Below are 18,178 nucleotides of genomic sequence, written 5' to 3'. Positions count from 1 at the left end.
ACGTAACAACGCAGCAAGTAACGACTCAGCAATGCAGCAAGCAACAACGGATCACATCAAGCAACAACGGAACGCAGCCACGCAACGCAGCAGGCAACGAGACGCAGCAAGCACGGAACGCAAAGCAACAACGGAACCCAGGACGCCAGTGCCCCCACCGCCTACTTCAGAAAACACAGCAAGTGACCATAACCGGGACATCTGGCACCGGGATGCCAGTGCCCCCACCCCGCCCACTTCCAGCGATGAACTCACACAATTGGCCAACAACGATGCCGCTCCCTCTGCCGTCTTTTGGGGGGTTTTCACGATGGACGACATTGCCGGAGACCAGCCTTGAAGAAAGAGAAGAGCCGTTCCCCGTACTATATTTCAAATTCAACTCACACCTGAGCCCCTACGAACCCCCCATGCGCTAACTACAAACCAGGAAAACAGCAAACCGCCCCCCACGAACCACTGTTCACCACAGAGACCGGCCGCATCGCCGACCGATCCTGGTTCCTCTGGCACTTCAGGGGAATCCTAACCATCTCCGGGATCAATCCCGGCTCCTTCCCTGGCCACTCCTCCCGCGTAGGAGCCGCCACCACCGCAGCGAGCAGAGGAGTCCCAGACCACCTCATCAAAGCCCTGGGCCGCTGGTCCTCCCACGCCTACCAACTCGCTGTGGCGAGTGTAGCCACAGCGCCACCGACATGCGCAACGGGCAGGCGGCACTGCTCCCGTAGGCAGGCTTTTGGGGGTGTGCAAGGCCCGGGAGCCGCAGTGGACCCTCAAACTAGCCTTTCCCCAAACCGCTTCGCTCAGGCTACCCTCCACCAACCATCCCTAAAACTCTCCAGCCGGCCAAATCACCGAGGTGGGGCCCTAAGATAGTGAAACTCATATAGTACTCATATAGCTACTCGTATTGGCAAGTACTCAAATGCAACCAAATGTACTTGCTCTAATATAAAGGGGTACATCCATCATTTTAAATCCATTCACCATTAACTCTTAATTAAAGTGTTTTTGGACTCACATTCCAAAGAGTCGTGCCACTGTAGTACCAAAGTGGTCGAAGAGCAAACCATTTGGCAGAACCAGGAAATGGAATATAAAGGAGGCGATGGTGAAAACAAGAGAGAACTGTTCGTCCTGTCCACTGCAATCTGTAGACACATAAAACATAGAGGACGAGAGAGCCAAGATGATATACAGCAACGTGTGACGTGAGGCCTGCATTAAGAGTTGTTGTCACATACAACTCTTGATATGGGCGTTCATTGACATCTTTTAGATCAAAGATGACAATGAAGTTCAAAGAGCCTGCATAGCAGTTTTGATTATATGAGTTTCAATCAATTTCAACTCTTTATGCAGCCCCTTCAGCCCCCTTGTTGTAATTGAAACTGACCTAAGACCTGTGTTGAATTGACTCCTGTGGTGTTGGTGCAGTGAGAGCTGAAGTAGCCCTTCGTCTTCAGGACAAAAACAAGGGAAGCCCATCCGAATATGGTTCCGGCAAAACACAGACACTCAAACAGACCCGCAAATAAGGTGAGGTAGCGACGCACTGTCAAGCTGCTCACAAGACACAGCATGGTTCCTCACACAACTCCACAAGCCAAACAAAGAAAATAAATGTTATTATGCACCTTTGTAAAGCAAAGTAATTTTCATATCAAATCTGCATGACACATTGAAATCACTTAAACATAAATTATTAAAGGGACACATCTGGCCATTAAATGTGCTGCTTGAGTTCAGGCAGTTAGGTCGTCTTTTCCAAACAAATATGGAGTTCTGCATAAATTCAGATGATTTTCAGATTAGAAAAAAAGTTAACTTCATCAAGGTCTGGTAGATCATAAAGATTAAATTTGAACAGCAATAGGAATAAATTAAAATTACATGCAAACATGGCTTTTTTGCATGTAGATTCTGGGGATTTCTCAATACAAACAAAGCTACTCCTCCATTTGGAATAACCCTCTCATCTGTTAGGGCAGTGGTTCTCAACCTTTTTCTGTCGCGACCCACTTTGGAGGAAGAAAAATGTTCATGCCCCACCGTCCCAACAAAATTGTAACAAAATGGTCTATGTTGAATTTTATTGAAACAACATTGTGACTCCTCCATCTGTGCTTTTTCAAGTAATAGAATAAAGAAAATTGCAATCACTTTTAAGTAAAAACAAGAATGTTGTGAATTTTATTTTGTATTGCTATCGATGGAACCTCATTTTGGTATCTAGTATAATGTCAATATGTTAATATGTTTAAAAAAATAAAACAATATATTTAAAAGAGTAAAGGCAGTTTCACATGAACATTGGTCACTGTCATACCAACCAGAGATGGTCTGGGTAATAACGAGAAGTATCAAACTAGTTTTATTGTGCAAAACTCTTTCTCCCATCTATCAGGAATAAAACCTCAATTGCATCTGTTTGCTACTGACCTGTAAGTAAGAGATGGCCTTTTTTTTTGTTTACTTTTGATTATGGTGGAGAATGGCTATTTGGGGGTTCATTGTTTTCTAAAAATATAGAAGTGATTACTTAAGCAATGGGATCAGGAAAAATACATTTTAACTGTGATCAATATATCAATATATGCGCTGCAAAATGGGAAGCCAAGGAGTAATTTGTCTTTCCTCTCACAGAGTTAAATGTCTACAACCACTGTGTTGCCTACAGTGTTGTGTGTGTGCACTGTTATGTGTATGCTTTCATATGTTTGCTGGCTGTAGCTCCTTTGGAGTTTATATTGTTTATTGTTGTGGAATATTTCCTTCAAAAGTTCAGGAGTGAAGTTTGTTTTATCCAAAGTGTTTAACATAAAAACAGAGTCTTGATGAATGATCAAATTTCAAAAAGTCAATTTAATGTTTGCAAACAGAGAACACAAAACACAACCACGTATTGCAGTGAACTGTGGATATGCTCTAGAGACGCAGAATAAAAACAAGGTATTTATACCGGCCGGCAGGCCGGCACAGAGGAGACAGATAACACACCGGAGACTAAGGCAGAAATGTTTAGTCTAACAAGAAGCAGTTGATTGCAGAAAGAACACGTCGGTTGTTTGTCCCGACTAAGATAAAAAGTGACCTTTGTACTAAACCAAATAGGTCAATGTGTTCAGACATCCAGACAAACATATCTCACAGAAAATATGATGAGGACATGTTAAAACATTTTTATCATTACATTATACATCCCTGTGTTGTTGCCTCAGTGATGTTTCATTCTGCTGTTAAAGTGGCAGGTTGTTTAATTTGTGAACCCTATAATGGTTGACCCGCCAAGGTGTTCATAGCTTTTTAATTTATTGTTGGTCATTTTTTTGTATTTTATTTATCCTTTCTGGTTAATTGTTGTAAGGCATTACTGATTCAGGCTTTGTATTGGTTAGGGGATAATCACTTGCATACACAGGCTGTAAATATTTCTCTCTAGACCAGGAATTCCCAAAGTGTGGTGCGCGCACCCCTGGGGGTGCGCGAGCTGCCTCTAGGGGGTGCACGAGAGGAAAAGTGTAATGGCGTCTGATGGTGTAATAATATTAAATATTTAAAAAAAAATTAATTTTAATTTAAAAAGTGGGATTTTTCACAAAATAAAAACATGAATTATAAAAATCCCCTTTGTAACATTTAAAATTAAAAACTTACAATTTAATAAATGCACTTGAGCTCCTTCCGGCAGACTTGCCACCTGCCGCCAGTCGTACACACTAGCCAGCCTAGCTTGTGCAGCTAACGTCAGCTAATAGCGAACTTCATGCATTCAGCAACATTCATTTAAATATGCTAAACTGGCTGAAATCGGGGAAACTGTCAGGTGGGACATCTGAAGCTATCAGTCGTAAAAGAGGAGAGGGACAGAGAGAGAGAGAGAGAGAGAGAGAGAGAGAGAGAGAGAGAGAGAGAGAGAGAGAGAGAGGGACAGAGAGAGAGAGAGAGAGAGAGAGAGAGAGAGAGATAGAGGAATCGGAGGCGAGGGGAACGGAGAGGTGCGTTGGGGAGAGACCGGGAGAAGAAATCGAGCCAGAGTCAGAGGAAGATGAGACGGAGGAGACCGAAAAGGAGGAAGGGATTGCACAGACAAATCGGGAGCACATCGGCCCATCGCGGAGTCAAGGTAAAAAAGAGGAAACGAGGGTGAGCTTCACCTCTGGGAAAAAACTGGGAAAAAAAGAGGAAATATGATGAAAAGTATGTGTGTCTGGGCTTCACTTGGATTGGCAACGCAGATTCCCCAAAGCCACAGTGCGTGGTGTGCAGTGAGGTTCCGGCTAACAGTCTGAAGCTCTTATTTACGTCGCCACCTGAACACCAAGCATGCCAGTGCAAGTCAAAAGCCCCTTACAATAGTTTATATCGAAATTGGAGGAGTTACAAAACAGCCAAAAACAACTGGAGTCTCATTCATGTGTTGGGCCTATAAATGACGCACTACGGGCTTCATATCTGGTTACAGAATAGCGAGAAAGGGGCTACCGCACACAATCACTGAAGACGTGTGCTCACCAGCTGCCAGAGAGATGGTGGAATGTATGATTGGGGGGAAAGAAGCAAGAAAGTTGGACATGATCCCGGTGTCCAACAACACTGTGTCGCGCCGCATCGATGCTTTGTCCGAAGACATCCTGGCTACATTAGTCGCTCATTAATTGTAAATTAAATGTGATAATCTGCCTCTGAGCCTGTGCGTGTGTCCTCGCATCCGTATTGCTCTTTAAAAGTGACGCCTTGTGTAACTGAAAGTTATTGAAACTTTGTTGCAGTGTTTCAGGGCGTTTTCACACCTTCAGTTTGTTTGCTTTGTTCTGATTCAGGGATTAATATGATACAATGTTGCAGTTGCCCCTTTGTTCGGTTTGTGTTCACACTGCAACATTTAACAGCGGACTAAATCTCGCGAGCAAACTGTTCTCTCATTGGTCCGATTCTTATGCGGCTATAAAGGCTTAAAAGGCTCTGTTGCTTTTTTAAAATTATTATTAAGGGGGGGGGGTGCGCGAACCCGGTCGGGATGTAGAAGGGGGTGCGCGGCCTAAAAAGTTTGGGAACCGCTGCTCTAGACAATAAAGTCATTGTTGTTGGTTTGGACATCATGGCTCTGACGTGTGATGTTGTTTCACGAGTGTAAACATTGATATATTTCTGGATTTTATTCTCTAGCCCAGTGGTTCTCAACTGGTCTGGCTGCGGGACCCACCATCACCCCTTAATGACAAGCCGGGACCCACGACTATATTCAAGAAGTCTAGTAGTAGTAACGTCTGTGTCGTAAACAACTGTCAAATCAAATAAAGAAAGTACACATAAATTATATTTTAACAAATATTATTCTCATTTTTCAAATTTAACTGGATGGATGATAAATAATACATAGAAATACATGAATAAATGTTCTTCTCATTTCAAGTAAAATAACAGCTGGATTCAAAAATAAATTACTTAACAAAATTAATTTTAGCAAAATAATTTTCACTGAATTTCCCTGCAGCTTTAAATTCAGTTCATTCAGGGTGAAGTGAAAAAGCCATAATATTATATTTCTCTCATCTTCTAAAAAGAGAAATTAGTGTTTGACTGGACAGACTCATAGAGGTGAATTCTTCAGAGTCTAATGAGTCTGGTCTCTATGGCCATTTCTCTCTTTTGGAGATTGTCCTATGATTTGACTTTCAAGACTCACACCTCAATAAATAGTCTCCTCTGCTCTCTGTATCCTCGTCTCTCCCCGTGTGTCACGGTGTGTGTACATCTCAGTCAAGTTAGGAAACTTGACAGAATACCCATATTTGATTGGCTGGGCTTCATCACGTGATGTGATTCACAACGCATTGGGGTGTTTTTCCTGCACCGCTGAACAAGTACCGTAAATGCTGGAATAATTCCGCTGCATAAAAAATGCCCTTCAAATTAAAATCACTTTTTTTTTTTTTGTCAGGCAAAGGCCCGCGACCCACTGAAAACGGGCCCGCGACCCACTTTTGGGTCGTGACCCACCAGTTGAGAATCACTGCTCTGGTGGAAGATTGTTTTGTCATGCATAACTACATGAGTGTTTGTGTTGCTCCACTGTGGCACACACACACACACAGTTTGCAAGGATGTTATTGTGTACCTGTTATTTCACTTTTACCCTTGCGAGAGACGAATAAATAATCCGTGTAGCAGAAGCAGAAATATCCTGACTTTAAGTCCCAAAATATCCTCTAATATCATCAATATCAACATCATATGTTGATTTGCCTGGTAAATGTTTGTGACTTTCATACTCCGTTTGTTATGTAGGCTGGTGACACAACATGACGACAACATTCTCATCAAAATGCAAAACATACGGATGGAATTGTATGTCGAGGTATACAATATGGTGTAGTTCCATTTATGTTTCAAATAACTTCTCATCAGATGACAATTAAATTTTCTATACCATATGAATTAGGCAAATGCCTGCAAAAGCATATCACAATTTTTATTTGGACAAAAGTAAATCTTAAAAAGTAATTCCCTTTAGCACAAAGGATTTTAAGTTCATATCAATAGATATTTAGTGCAGCACGCTGAAGAGTTTGCATATGTAAAGTTACATTTAAACAACATTGCAACCTCTGCAGTCTTGGCACTTCAGAAAGATATACATTTGAGCTTAAACATAAACTTACTGGTATAACAAAATCATACATATTTCCCTCTTTACATTAAAAAACAGAATCAGAATCATTCACAGTCACACTGAGCACCTGAAGCGTCATATGTTGGATACAACTAAAACATAAAACAATATATATTTACTGTTGGTTGATATTTGGCACAATACTGATTTCAGAAGCTATCAGCTTAACTGAGAGGCGCGATCAACTGGTTTTGGATGAACTGGTTTATGTGAGAGTGCCTGAGGCAGATGTGTGGTAGGAGTGGCTGTTGATGGAGTTGATGGAATATAAACGGAACACTTTGCTGGAAAATGTACTTCTCTTTCGCGAGGCTGTGGTTGAGATTCATATCACACATAACGAGGACCAGAGTGAGTGACAAAGTTGGTGGTAGGTGTCGATGCCTGTTCAAAATACTTACCCTACGTCAATAAATCCTTTCAAAAACGCTCTGTTGTCCGTCTTATATTTGTATCATATATCGTTGTTAATCTTGTTGAGTGTCATCTGAACTACCACTGAGCACTAAACAGTGACACTCGTGGAATTAAACACATTTTAAGTGCAAGTCCCATTTGACAGACTTTAAGAGGAGGCACTGATGGCTCGCTGGGAGGCGAGACTTCGACAGTGCAGGAAGACAGAGAGGGGATGGATGAAGGTGACCAGGCTGAGCAGCGTCAGAGCAATGTTCACCTGCAGACACATGAAGGGAGAGAAAAGAGGACGCAGGGAGAGGAGAGTTCATACAGATGGTGATAAAGGGAGGAGAAGGACCAGAGTAACGTTTATAGTTTTAACAGTTACATGTTGTGTACTTACATATAAAGGGTTTCCTTCCAGAGGTCCATTCACCAGGGCAAAGCAGAGATACTGCAGCAGAGAAAACACTGCAGACAGAGCCATGACCAGACCATACAGCTTCCCAAAGTGGCATGATGGGAAACTACACACACACACAAATAATAAAACATGTTACGATGTCATTATAGGCAGATACAAGAATACTGAAGTGTAGTCCCTAAAAGACGTGTGTGCTGTGTGTAATTGTGTGTTTTGTACTCACGCCACACTGATGAAGGCTGCGTTGCCGCCGTAGAGGAAGGAGCGGTTGAGCACCTGCAGGACGAAGGTTAAATACTGAAGCGGCAGGTACGGGATGGAGGCACAAATTGAGAACAGCAGACACTGGAGCGCCGTCAGGAAGAGAGAAAGCACCGAGGCCCGCAGGTCTGCTTCCTGTTCACTCTCTCCTACAAACAGACACAAGAACAAATGAAAACACACCTGTTCATTTTAAATAATATGTCTTTTTCTTGCCCAATTTTGTTCGTATAACTTCCTTAAAAGGAACATGTGGTTGGTGTCCAAGGTCCTTGGACTGCTGTTCATCCACCACAGTCATTAATGGGACTTTTTCAATTCATATTTATCATCTCTTTAGACATGCAAGAGCCCACTGACATGCTGGGCCCTGAGAGCACACCTGGGACACACTGATAGTAGGTCTGCCATGGCTGTGGCCTGTTGGATTCTAAACTAGTCCTTTTCAGTATTAGTATGTTACCTGCAGCACGAGGTTTGCCCTTGTGTCTGTCCATGATGAGGCCGTTCCAGGGAGCACACAGCACACCACACAGCTGCGTTATAGCAAAGGCATTGATGTACTGGCTCACTGCAGGGACACACAAGCAAGGGCAAGATGCTTAGAGACAAAAGACTCAACAACAGTTCTTTTACTATTTCGATATTACTTCAGTCACGTCCTTTACAGGTTAACTGGTAAGTATTCATGGACCGAATGAAGAAAGTTTGCACAAACGTCCATCTTTGCTCAGACAGGCAGACATGATGTGGTGTGTGTTTACCCAGTGACGGCTCCCCCGCCGTCAGCCGCTGCAGCATGGGGTTGAGGGTGCCGATGAAGAGGTAATGTCTGAGCTGCATAATCGATAACCAAAGCAGCTGCAACACGAAGAACCTGGACATCAAACACTCACGGAAACTGTTCTCTGAGAGACACGAGGGGAGACCACAGAGATTGATGAAGACGAGGAAACGACAAAGATGAAGAGAAATAGATTGTATGATTATTTTATTCAGTTCCGTATTACTATGTGTCAATCCATGTCACGGTAAAGTAAACAGACCTTGTTGCACAGTGACGTTCTTGTTGAGGTCCATGTCCTCCGTCGCTTTCAGTGCGTCACCGTTTGTCTCCAAGCTCAGAGTCTTTGATTTACCACAGGTCAATCTGACAAAGGTCAAAGGTTACAGTGGGTAAACCACAGACTGAGAGCATTGTGGGAAATCTTACTTTAATTTACCATCTACAATCACATAACAGCAAATGAAGGATATTTCCATGGAATATGGCATGCTGATGTAAAAATAAACTGTACCGCTAATAACTTCATCAGAATCAGTTGTTTATTTGCATTTAAATATTTGCAACTGAATGTATTTATCATGAGCTTTTTTAATAATGCTGAAATAATGCTGTTTTTTTTTTGGTAAAAGGAGCAGATACCCGGGCATACACATTGACGACAAAGTGATATGGCTCGTTAAAAATCAACAGCGGCTAAACTTCCTTATTATCTTTATTCACTTCATGCATTCCTGAGGCCTGTGTGTGTGTGTGTGTGTGCGTGTGCGTGTGCGTGTGCGTGTGCGTGTGCGTGTGCGTGTGCGTGTGCGCGTGCGTGTGTGTGGGGTTTTGTACCCGTATGTGAAGTCATCAGGCAGCGGGTAGGGAATGTGGTGTCTGGGCATCAGGAAGAAAGTCCTGAGGAGGTGAATGGCGCTGCAGGCGGACAGGAAGAGGAAAGAGGAGCGCAGAGAGACGCCAGACTCGTGTAACAGCTGCAGGAGAAGATGTCAAGATCATCGTTACATTATTAGATGGGATAAATATATTTAATTGTAAATGTGTGTGTGAATGTTTCTCACCTTGATGACAAGGAAGAGAGCTGACGAAGAGTCGAAAGCCCCGTTATAGAGAGTGATGATGGTGGAGCGACGTGAGCCAAACAGGTTTCCTACCTTAAGGAGGGACATTTAAATGAATTTAAACAGATGTTGCATTTAAGTGTCTACTGTGAGACGAGGAGCGATTTGGTACAGATAATGATAATGGTATATTAAAATGAGCCATTTTACTGTTTAAACTGCAATGACAGCATGAGAAGGATATTAAAGGCACAACGGTGCCTCGGCATGACACACACTCACGTATACGGCTCTTGTATTATGCTTCATACACATGATACTGCCACACATACACACACACAAAATTATTAATCATCTTGAATTATTTTATGTTGATTTATAATAATCATTTGTGCTTAAGGATGCGACTCTACCTGGAAACAGTGGAGAGACGACAAACCTTGCTTAAAGAGTACATCTATTTCAAAGATGACTCTGCTATTTACTCTATGCTTGCCAAAATTGTATTAACACAATAATCTAGATTTTTAGTCACATCTATGAGTTGTTGTGATATCAGTTGTCATGATTCTATGCTGTGTAAGCCAGTTACCAATGTAAACCTGCAAAAAACTCTACAATGATGTATTTGAAACAAAAATTATTGTATAAGTCCACCAGGGGGGCGGGTTTGTTTTCCCCTGGTTTCTTTCCGTCGGCAGTCGGGCTTATTAACAGAGCCCGGGTCCCCCACTGACTCTGTCATCCCCAGGACATTTCCTTCTGGTCTCTTTCCTTCTGGTCTCTCCCCCGCACATCCCTGTCTCTCTATTTAAACACACTCGTCACTATTAACATTCATACACTTCACTTGGTTTACAGTCCTGTTATCTGTTTTTGTGTGCACTTTATCCCATATTACATATCTTATTGTACATTTCAAATATGTTTCTATGTCCTGCACTGTGCTGACTGTTTTTGATAGTTAAATGTTATTTGATAGTTTGTTATTTTGATAGTTAAATGTTATTTGATAGTTAAGTGGTATTTGATAGTTTGTTATTTTGATAGTTAAATGTTATTTGATAGTTAAGTGGTATTTGATAGTTTGTTATTTTGATAGTTAAATGTTATTTGATAGTTAAGTGGTATTTGATAGTTTGTTATTTTGATAGTTAAATGTTATTTGATAGTTAAGTGGTATTTGATAGTTTGTTATTTTGATAGTTAAATGTTATTTGATAGTTAAGTGGTATTTGATAGTTTGTTATTTTGATAGTTAAATGTTATTTGATAGTTAAGTGGTATTTGATAGTTTGTTATTTTGATAGTTAAATGTTATTGTTTATTGTTGAATGTTATGCACCTTCCGCCACGACAAATTCCTTTCAGGTGAAAACTTGCTTGGCAATAAACGGTTCTGATTCTGGTCTAAGAGTTCACACAGAGGTCACTGAGTTGAGCACAAGAAAGGGGGAAGGGAGTTGCAAATATCCCTGATGTCAGGGATATTTGTGTCGCCAAGAAGTCTAGAAACGGTCGCGTGGCTTAAGCACGTGCATGTCTTTTTCCGCTGCGCAGGGCAGGATATAAACCCTGGACTTGAGCCAGTAAGGAAGTTCTTGGAGTTGCTGGTGGAGTGACAGCAGCGCTATCATCAGGCAGAACTCTTGACCTCTGAAGAAAACTCTTCTCCGGACTTAGAGAAATAACTTTGCTGATTGAATAAATTTGACTTTTCTTCGTTTTTCTTTTCTCTTTATTTTTCTCTCTGTGGACGGAGCAACGCACACGAGTAGGGGGATTTCGACAGAGGGCAGCGTGAAGCCCCTGGGTGAGCGAACGGAGTCCCCACCACGGTGACATTACTGATATAGATCAAACACAGACATACAGTCAGTAAGAGAAGCCTGGGGAAATTCCCACATCAATAGCAGGTCATAAATAACTGTGAGCTTGTAAAGAGATGTGGAGCAGTTAGATCTCTGTGTCGAGAAAATAAATTATAAAATTAAAGCTGCGAGCAGCGATGAACGGGCCCTCGCAATCTGCACGTCGGGGTGCCGGCGGGACTCCGGCCTGCGCGTCCGAGAACGTCCGCGACCGTCGGACGGCGTGTCCGCGAACGAGACGTTTTTAATCCCGCGTGAACTAAGTAGGCGGAGCTTAGGGGTCTGATTGGCTTTTTTGTAGCTCTAGCGCAAGTGGACATGTGTGTCAAATTTCAAGTTAATCGGACATACTGGCCAAGGGGCGTCGCCGGTCCGACTTGTAGGGGGCGCTAGAGAGCCATTTCTTAACACAGAAAGATGCATTCTTTTTCAGATGGCTATATTCACCAGGCCTGACAAGTCCCCAAAATTTGGTGAGTTTTCATGCATGGCAAGTCCTCCAACCATGCATACGTTTACCCCAACGGGTACAATATCAATAGGGCCTCGCCGGCCCGACGTTGTTGGTTGCTCGGGCCCGAATAATAATACCCCTTACAGTTTCAATAGGGCCTTCGCAGGCCCGACGTTGTCGGTTGCTCGGGCCCTAATAAAGAGCTGTTAAAGTGACTGCTATCCGAGCACTATATCAACTTAGATACCAAAAGTTAAGGAATTAACCAAAACGTACTTCGCGGCTCCACGCAATATTCTTATTCGATAAAATTGACGACCCGTAAAGGTTTCTCTTAGCGGAGAGTTAGAGGCGAAGGTTGGGTGAGTGTACAGTGTGAGAGCCGTCTCAGCTGTGCTGAGCTAAGAAGCAAGATGCACGGAGACGCACCTCCACACAACGGTCAGGCCAAGTATTTAACTCATACAGGAGGGCTGGCTCTCCGCTCCTCTCCCCCTTCTCACGGATTGTTTCCTGTATTATTGAAGACCCACTGGGCTCCTTAAGTCAGAGACAAGGACCAGGAGAGGTACGGAGATTAAGTCCGCACACGGGCTTCTACTGGGGGTGAAGGGATTGTGGGACCGAGAATCCAAGCCATAATTTATCTCTGAGGGCTCCGGGCCAGCTAAACCGCGTTCCGCTGATCCTTATCACCCCGACAAACAGACACTCGGAGAGGGTGAATCTGTTGGTCGCCGGCGGAGGCTTCTCAGTTTTGCACATTTCTGAGGACCCTCGTTACTTGCTGTTTATAGATACAGATACAAAATATTTTACAACTGTGTTTCTCAGTCTCTCCTTACAAATGGGTCACAGTGCGATTTAGAGTTAGTTGTTTTTGATCATTTTCTACTCTCCTTTAGGTGATACTCCACTGACAGAGCACGCAAACAGGCATCCAGAAAAAGTCAAATGAATAAAAAGATGTACCACCAAATTTTAAATAATGAGACAGAATAATTTGATGGACTAAGCTTTCATTTCGTTTTTTCACTTTCCCTTGCAGCAATTTTTGAATTACAATTTAGAGCAAATATCAACCATCTCATTCGGAGATACAACAATGTGAATTAGAGCTAAAACAATTAAAAGATTCGTCGAACTTCATCAACAACAATTTTGGTTCAATTCTCCAGTCCACTTTGAAGTCATGCCGCTTTTCTCTGTATTATGAAATTATTTGTATTTATATATAATTATTATTGAATATTTGGGCTTTCAGACTCTTGTATGGATGAACTCAGCTATTACAATATGGGCCATGTGGAACTGTGACCGACAGCTTTCACAACTTCCGGACATTTCACATAATCAATTAAATAATCAAGAAAATAAGAAATGAGTTAAGAATAAAACGGACAATAATCTTTTTAATCTGAACGAGTGCTTCAGTACCTGCATGTTTGTTATTAGAAACAAGATGCCACCTGCTGACAGGACGGAGAGAGCTGGGAACAGCAGGTTGGATGAAGCTGAAAACATATGAAGAAATGAGCATCCAAAGCTGTTACAACTTTACTCTTATTTTTTAAACAGTGAGGCCACAAAACAAAGAGAAGGAGAAATATTTTTCACCTGCAGTCGAGAAGGCCACCATCAAAGTACCCATGGTGTACAGAAATCTGGAGGGAAAAAAGAAATGTCAGTGTTTTCAGGTCATTTGTCTGATGTTCATCTTGCTTTATTGGGAGCTTCACAGTAACCAGCCACAATATGTTATACAACAAAGAATTTGGGACAGGGACAATTGGTTTTTAAATAAATTAAATGAAATACACGTTCAGTCAAAAGTCACAAAAAAAGCAAGTTCTTCTTCTGCTGTTAGAAGAAGTTTGGCCGGCTTTCTAGCAACGATCTATTCTCAGCTCCACTTGCTGCATCTTGTCCAATTATTTGCATTCCTTTGCCTTTTGTTTTCCCTCCACCCTCTTTCGTGGAAACTTTAGTACCAGTTTGTTACTGTGGATTTGGATATATCTGCTGGGTGTGGTAGTATGCTATATGATAAATATTAACTCTGAGGCAGTATGGAGGGCTTCTTCTTCACATCGTGTGAACATCTGTACAAAAAAACTCAACATATTTCGTTCTGACATTCCTCCATCCGCCGGTGATTCATGGTCCTGACCTTTCTATTTCTTAAATATTCTTTCACTCTTCCTCTTTCCATTTCATTGCCCTTTGTTTTCTCATAAAACACTTTCTCTACATTCTGCATTGCTAAGTGGCTCTGGGATGTACGCTGCATCTCTATTCTTGTTGCTGTCTGGAAACCTCAGCTACTTTACGTAACATCCCTCGAGGGAGCTACTCTGGCCTTTCACTTTTCCAGTTTTCCTACAGTACAGCTTGTCAATTATTTTTAGCAACAAACATATTTGGAAATCCCTCAGATGGAAATACCACAGACAGCAAATTGCCTCTTTGCACTGTAGCATTCGCTTAGCCCCCACAGGCAGAGAGAGTTACAGCCATGCGGGGGGGGATGTCTTTCGTGAAATGTGTTTGGTTTATTAAAAACCATCAGGCTGCAGGGACTCTTTGTTGTGTTTAGTTTCATTGATGAATCCAAAACTGGAAGTTACAGCAAAGTAACCGGTTGCAGTTTTTTTTTGTTTTGGGTATAAATACTCCCAATGTAAAAACTATTCAGTTCCTTGATTTTTTTAACTTATTTCTTTCTTAAAGCCAGTGTCATATAAAAGCCTGCTGACTAAAATAAAGAGATTGGAATATTTAACTTTTTTTCTTCATTGAAACACGAAATTGTGTATTGCCTGCACAGCTAAAAGAGACAAACAGACTCAGACGTAATGTGTGTGATCCTTAGAGCTTAAAAAGTATCCTCAAAGAATTTGAAAATAACAATCCTCTTTGAAGTGGTATCTTGGTGTTTAAGTATCAAAATTAAACAAACTCCATGTTAAAACAATTCAATCATTGGCATAATAGACATTTGATGATGCAGAATTAGATGATGCATTGAATCTTAATGACATAAAATCCAATCAAACTGTCGTATTAAACCATCACACCCCTAGTCAGTACACATGAAGTGCAACCTACAGGGAAAAAGTACTTGCTGCACCTCACACTTGTTGCTCAATAATCACACTAATGATGAACCTCTTGTTGTTGATCTTTACTACCTGACTGTTTGTCATTTCACTACCCAACTGGTGGGATTTTAGTCCTCTACAGAGTCACTGTTTTGATGAGAAATTACACAGGAAATCTTTTAAATCCAATGACCTGTAACTCTTCAGTCATTAAAGTTTTGTTGGACTCACATTCCAGAGAGCCGAGCCACTGTAGTACCAAACCAGTCAAAGATGAAGCCACTAGGCAGCGTCAGGAAATTGTTCATAAAGGAGGCGATGGTGAAAACAAGAGAGAACTGTTCGTCCTGTCCACTGCAATCTGCGCATAAAACATAGAGAAAGAGAGAACCATGGTTTTGAAATATGTGGTGTAATGGTAAAATATGTATGAGCATCATGTACAGTGTTTAAAGAACATAGTCTGACATCTTGGTATAATGGAGAAGTAAAACAGGCCCTGCAAGACACAGATGTTAGCACCTAAAGAGCCGTTTTCCTAACTGAAGACATGTTCACATACTCTGTTTCTTGGAAGGGTCGTTTAAAACAAGAACATAGAAACCACAACCGACTCACAGTTGAGCTACCTGCATGAACCAGATAAGACCAGACTAGACACTTCCTGCATGGGAGTCATGTGGGGCGGGGGCCTCTGTAGGTATAAAAGGACGTTGAATGTTGTATCTCGTTGAAGCAGACTGCTGAATGAGTATCTGTGGTGCACTCTTCCCTTGCAAGCAAATAACTGGACAAAGACAACTTTGAATCTTTTGAAGACTTTGTTATTGATTTGTGAATAACTCTCTCTTCTCCCGATTAACGTAGAAATGTTCCATCACAGTGGCTGACCAGGTGATCAGATCACACAAAAACATTTAGATTTGTAATGATTATAGAAATCCAGGTGATGGGACGCCCTCTTTCCCTCTTTCCTGTCTATCTTCGGCTGTACTATCTAATCAAGGCAAAAGGAAAAGCAGTGGAGGTGAGGATTTCAAACTGACCTAAGACCTGCGTTGCATTGACTCCTGTGGTGTTGGTGCAGTGAGAGCTGAAGTAGCCCTCCGTCTTCAGGACAAAAACAAGCGAAGCCCATCCGAACACGGCTCCAGCGAAACACAGACACTCCACCAGACCCGTAGCAAAGGTGAGGCCGCGTCGCAACGACAAGCTTTTGCCAAGACCCGGCATGGTCCCTCACACACTCACACACAGGCAGGAAATTCACCAACTAGGACACATACGGATGTCTCCTGTCACTGCACCTGCCAAACAAAGGAAATAAAAAGTGAGAAATGTAATTTTGATACATTTGACACACTCCTGTTCTGCACCTTTAAATACATTTTCATAGAAAAAGAACATGACCTGCATGACATGTCAAAAGCCCTTTAATGGAAAATCTTAAAGTTGCACAAGTAAGACATGCGCTAAAGCATCTAGACACAAAATCTTGTGCTTGAGTCCAGGCCGTAAAGTGAGTCATCTTCCAAAAAAAACACAGACTTCTGCATGAATTCAGATGGAAACCTACTGGTAGGTCATGAAACTTCCATTTTAACAACAATAGGAATCAATTAAAACGTACAAACATGGATTCTTAAGAGAGTAAGCTCCTGTAAAGTCACAAAAAACAAAAAGCACAGTTGTTAAGTTGTATTATTCTCCAGTTTACTACTCTCTAGTACTCACAGTTCAGCCTCTGTAGGTCACCTCAACCGTTCTCACAAACCACACCACTGTGCTCTTGCTCCACTCTGTCATAATAAAGGCCATCTCTTCCTTCCTCTATCACATCAGTTCCCTCCATCTGTTCACTCCCAAATGTGTTTCTCTTCCTCAATGAATCTCTGTTGCGCAACAGAGGAGTGACTTCTGCATCTCTCTCCCCTTGCGATGCCAGTGGCTGCTGAAAATAAACACTTCTGCAAGCCAAACCACAGGAAAGCTGCCACTGAATGGATATTATCAGTCCGTAGAACCTAACATAACAGTCATAAGAGTGTTAACAGTCAGCTCGGCATTATATTTTTGCAGAGTCTCAATTCTAAAGTATGTTTATGCAATCGCGCGTGTGAATGAGTGAGAGTGAGTGAGTTACACCCGTGAGACAGAGCTGAGCCAAATGTGGGTTGTCATTCAATCACACGACACAGCAGTGGTTTAGATATATATATAGATAGATCGATAGATCGATATATAATCATGAAAATGCATGAAAAGCTTACGAATTCAAGAGACACTACGCCACGTTTATTCTTAGCAGTGTATGATACGATACAATTTACTTAATTATCCCCATAGGTAAATATGTCTTGCATTCAAATGCTGCACACATGACATGTTGCACTTTTGATGATGAACTCGACATTATTCTGAACAAATTCCACAAATCAAAAAGAGTTACTGGCACTGATAACGACAAACAACATGACAATGATATCACAGGACCAGCAACAACAGAACAAATTATTAAATACACAAGATGATTTGGCATTGGCATGTCAGCATGTTATCAAGTTACTTAAGTCCACTGAGTCATCCAGCTGTGGCATTATCAAAGGAATCATGTAAGACTACCAAGGCAGACTCCACTGAGACTCCAGCGACTATTATTGATTGTCATTCTGTTGATGATAATGGTTGATTTCAGTGTTTCACCTTCGATTTAATTGATGAAGATGGATGCAAAATGCACTAATGGCTGCCCGTTACATGATCTTCGTTGTTAGGCCCAGATACTTAACACAATGTACAAGGCTCATTGGCTTTGATGCCGTTTTCAACCCCCTACACATCTATATGTGTGTATGTGTGTACGTGTGATAGAGCCTGCAGATACCAACTCCACAGATCATCAGCAAAGGTCGAGAGCCACATGACTTCCACATGAGGACCACATGAGGATAATGCTGCCATTGTTTAATCTTTTGACTTTTTATCAACAAATTACACATCATATGTACCTCCATTACTGTCTTGAAGCTGTAATAACACATTAAAGCCGTACTGTTGCACTGGCTTACATGTTCTTACATTAAACAACAGAAGCCCCATCAAGCTGAACTTTCAAACCAAGTAGCCTACACAACCCAATGC

The 18,178-nt window shown here is 41.8% G+C and overlaps 1 protein-coding gene across 1 annotated transcript; it reads right to left on the bottom strand.

Annotated features, from left to right (window-relative positions):
* Positions 1–6,464: 6,464 nt before the first annotated feature.
* On the bottom strand, positions 6,465–16,884 carry slc43a3b (solute carrier family 43 member 3b). Its single transcript, XM_079268859.1, has 13 exons — positions 16,772–16,884; positions 16,084–16,344; positions 15,269–15,398; positions 13,554–13,600; positions 13,374–13,450; positions 9,612–9,704; positions 9,385–9,524; positions 8,810–8,913; positions 8,528–8,671; positions 8,227–8,334; positions 7,726–7,912; positions 7,482–7,605; positions 6,465–7,355 (listed from the first exon to the last, which is right to left on the bottom strand). Exons 2-13 carry the CDS (start codon positions 16,268–16,270, stop codon positions 7,245–7,247), a joined length of 1,452 nt encoding a protein of 483 aa, XP_079124985.1. The 5' UTR covers positions 16,271–16,344; positions 16,772–16,884; the 3' UTR covers positions 6,465–7,244.
* Positions 16,885–18,178: the final 1,294 nt, after the last annotated feature.

Source organism: Melanostigma gelatinosum (assembly GCF_949748355.1).
Source record: "Melanostigma gelatinosum genome assembly, chromosome: 5".
Lineage (NCBI taxonomy): Eukaryota > Metazoa > Chordata > Actinopteri > Perciformes > Zoarcidae > Melanostigma > Melanostigma gelatinosum.
The sequence above is the reverse complement of the archived record's forward strand: the minus strand, read 5'-3'. Positions and strand labels throughout refer to the sequence as shown.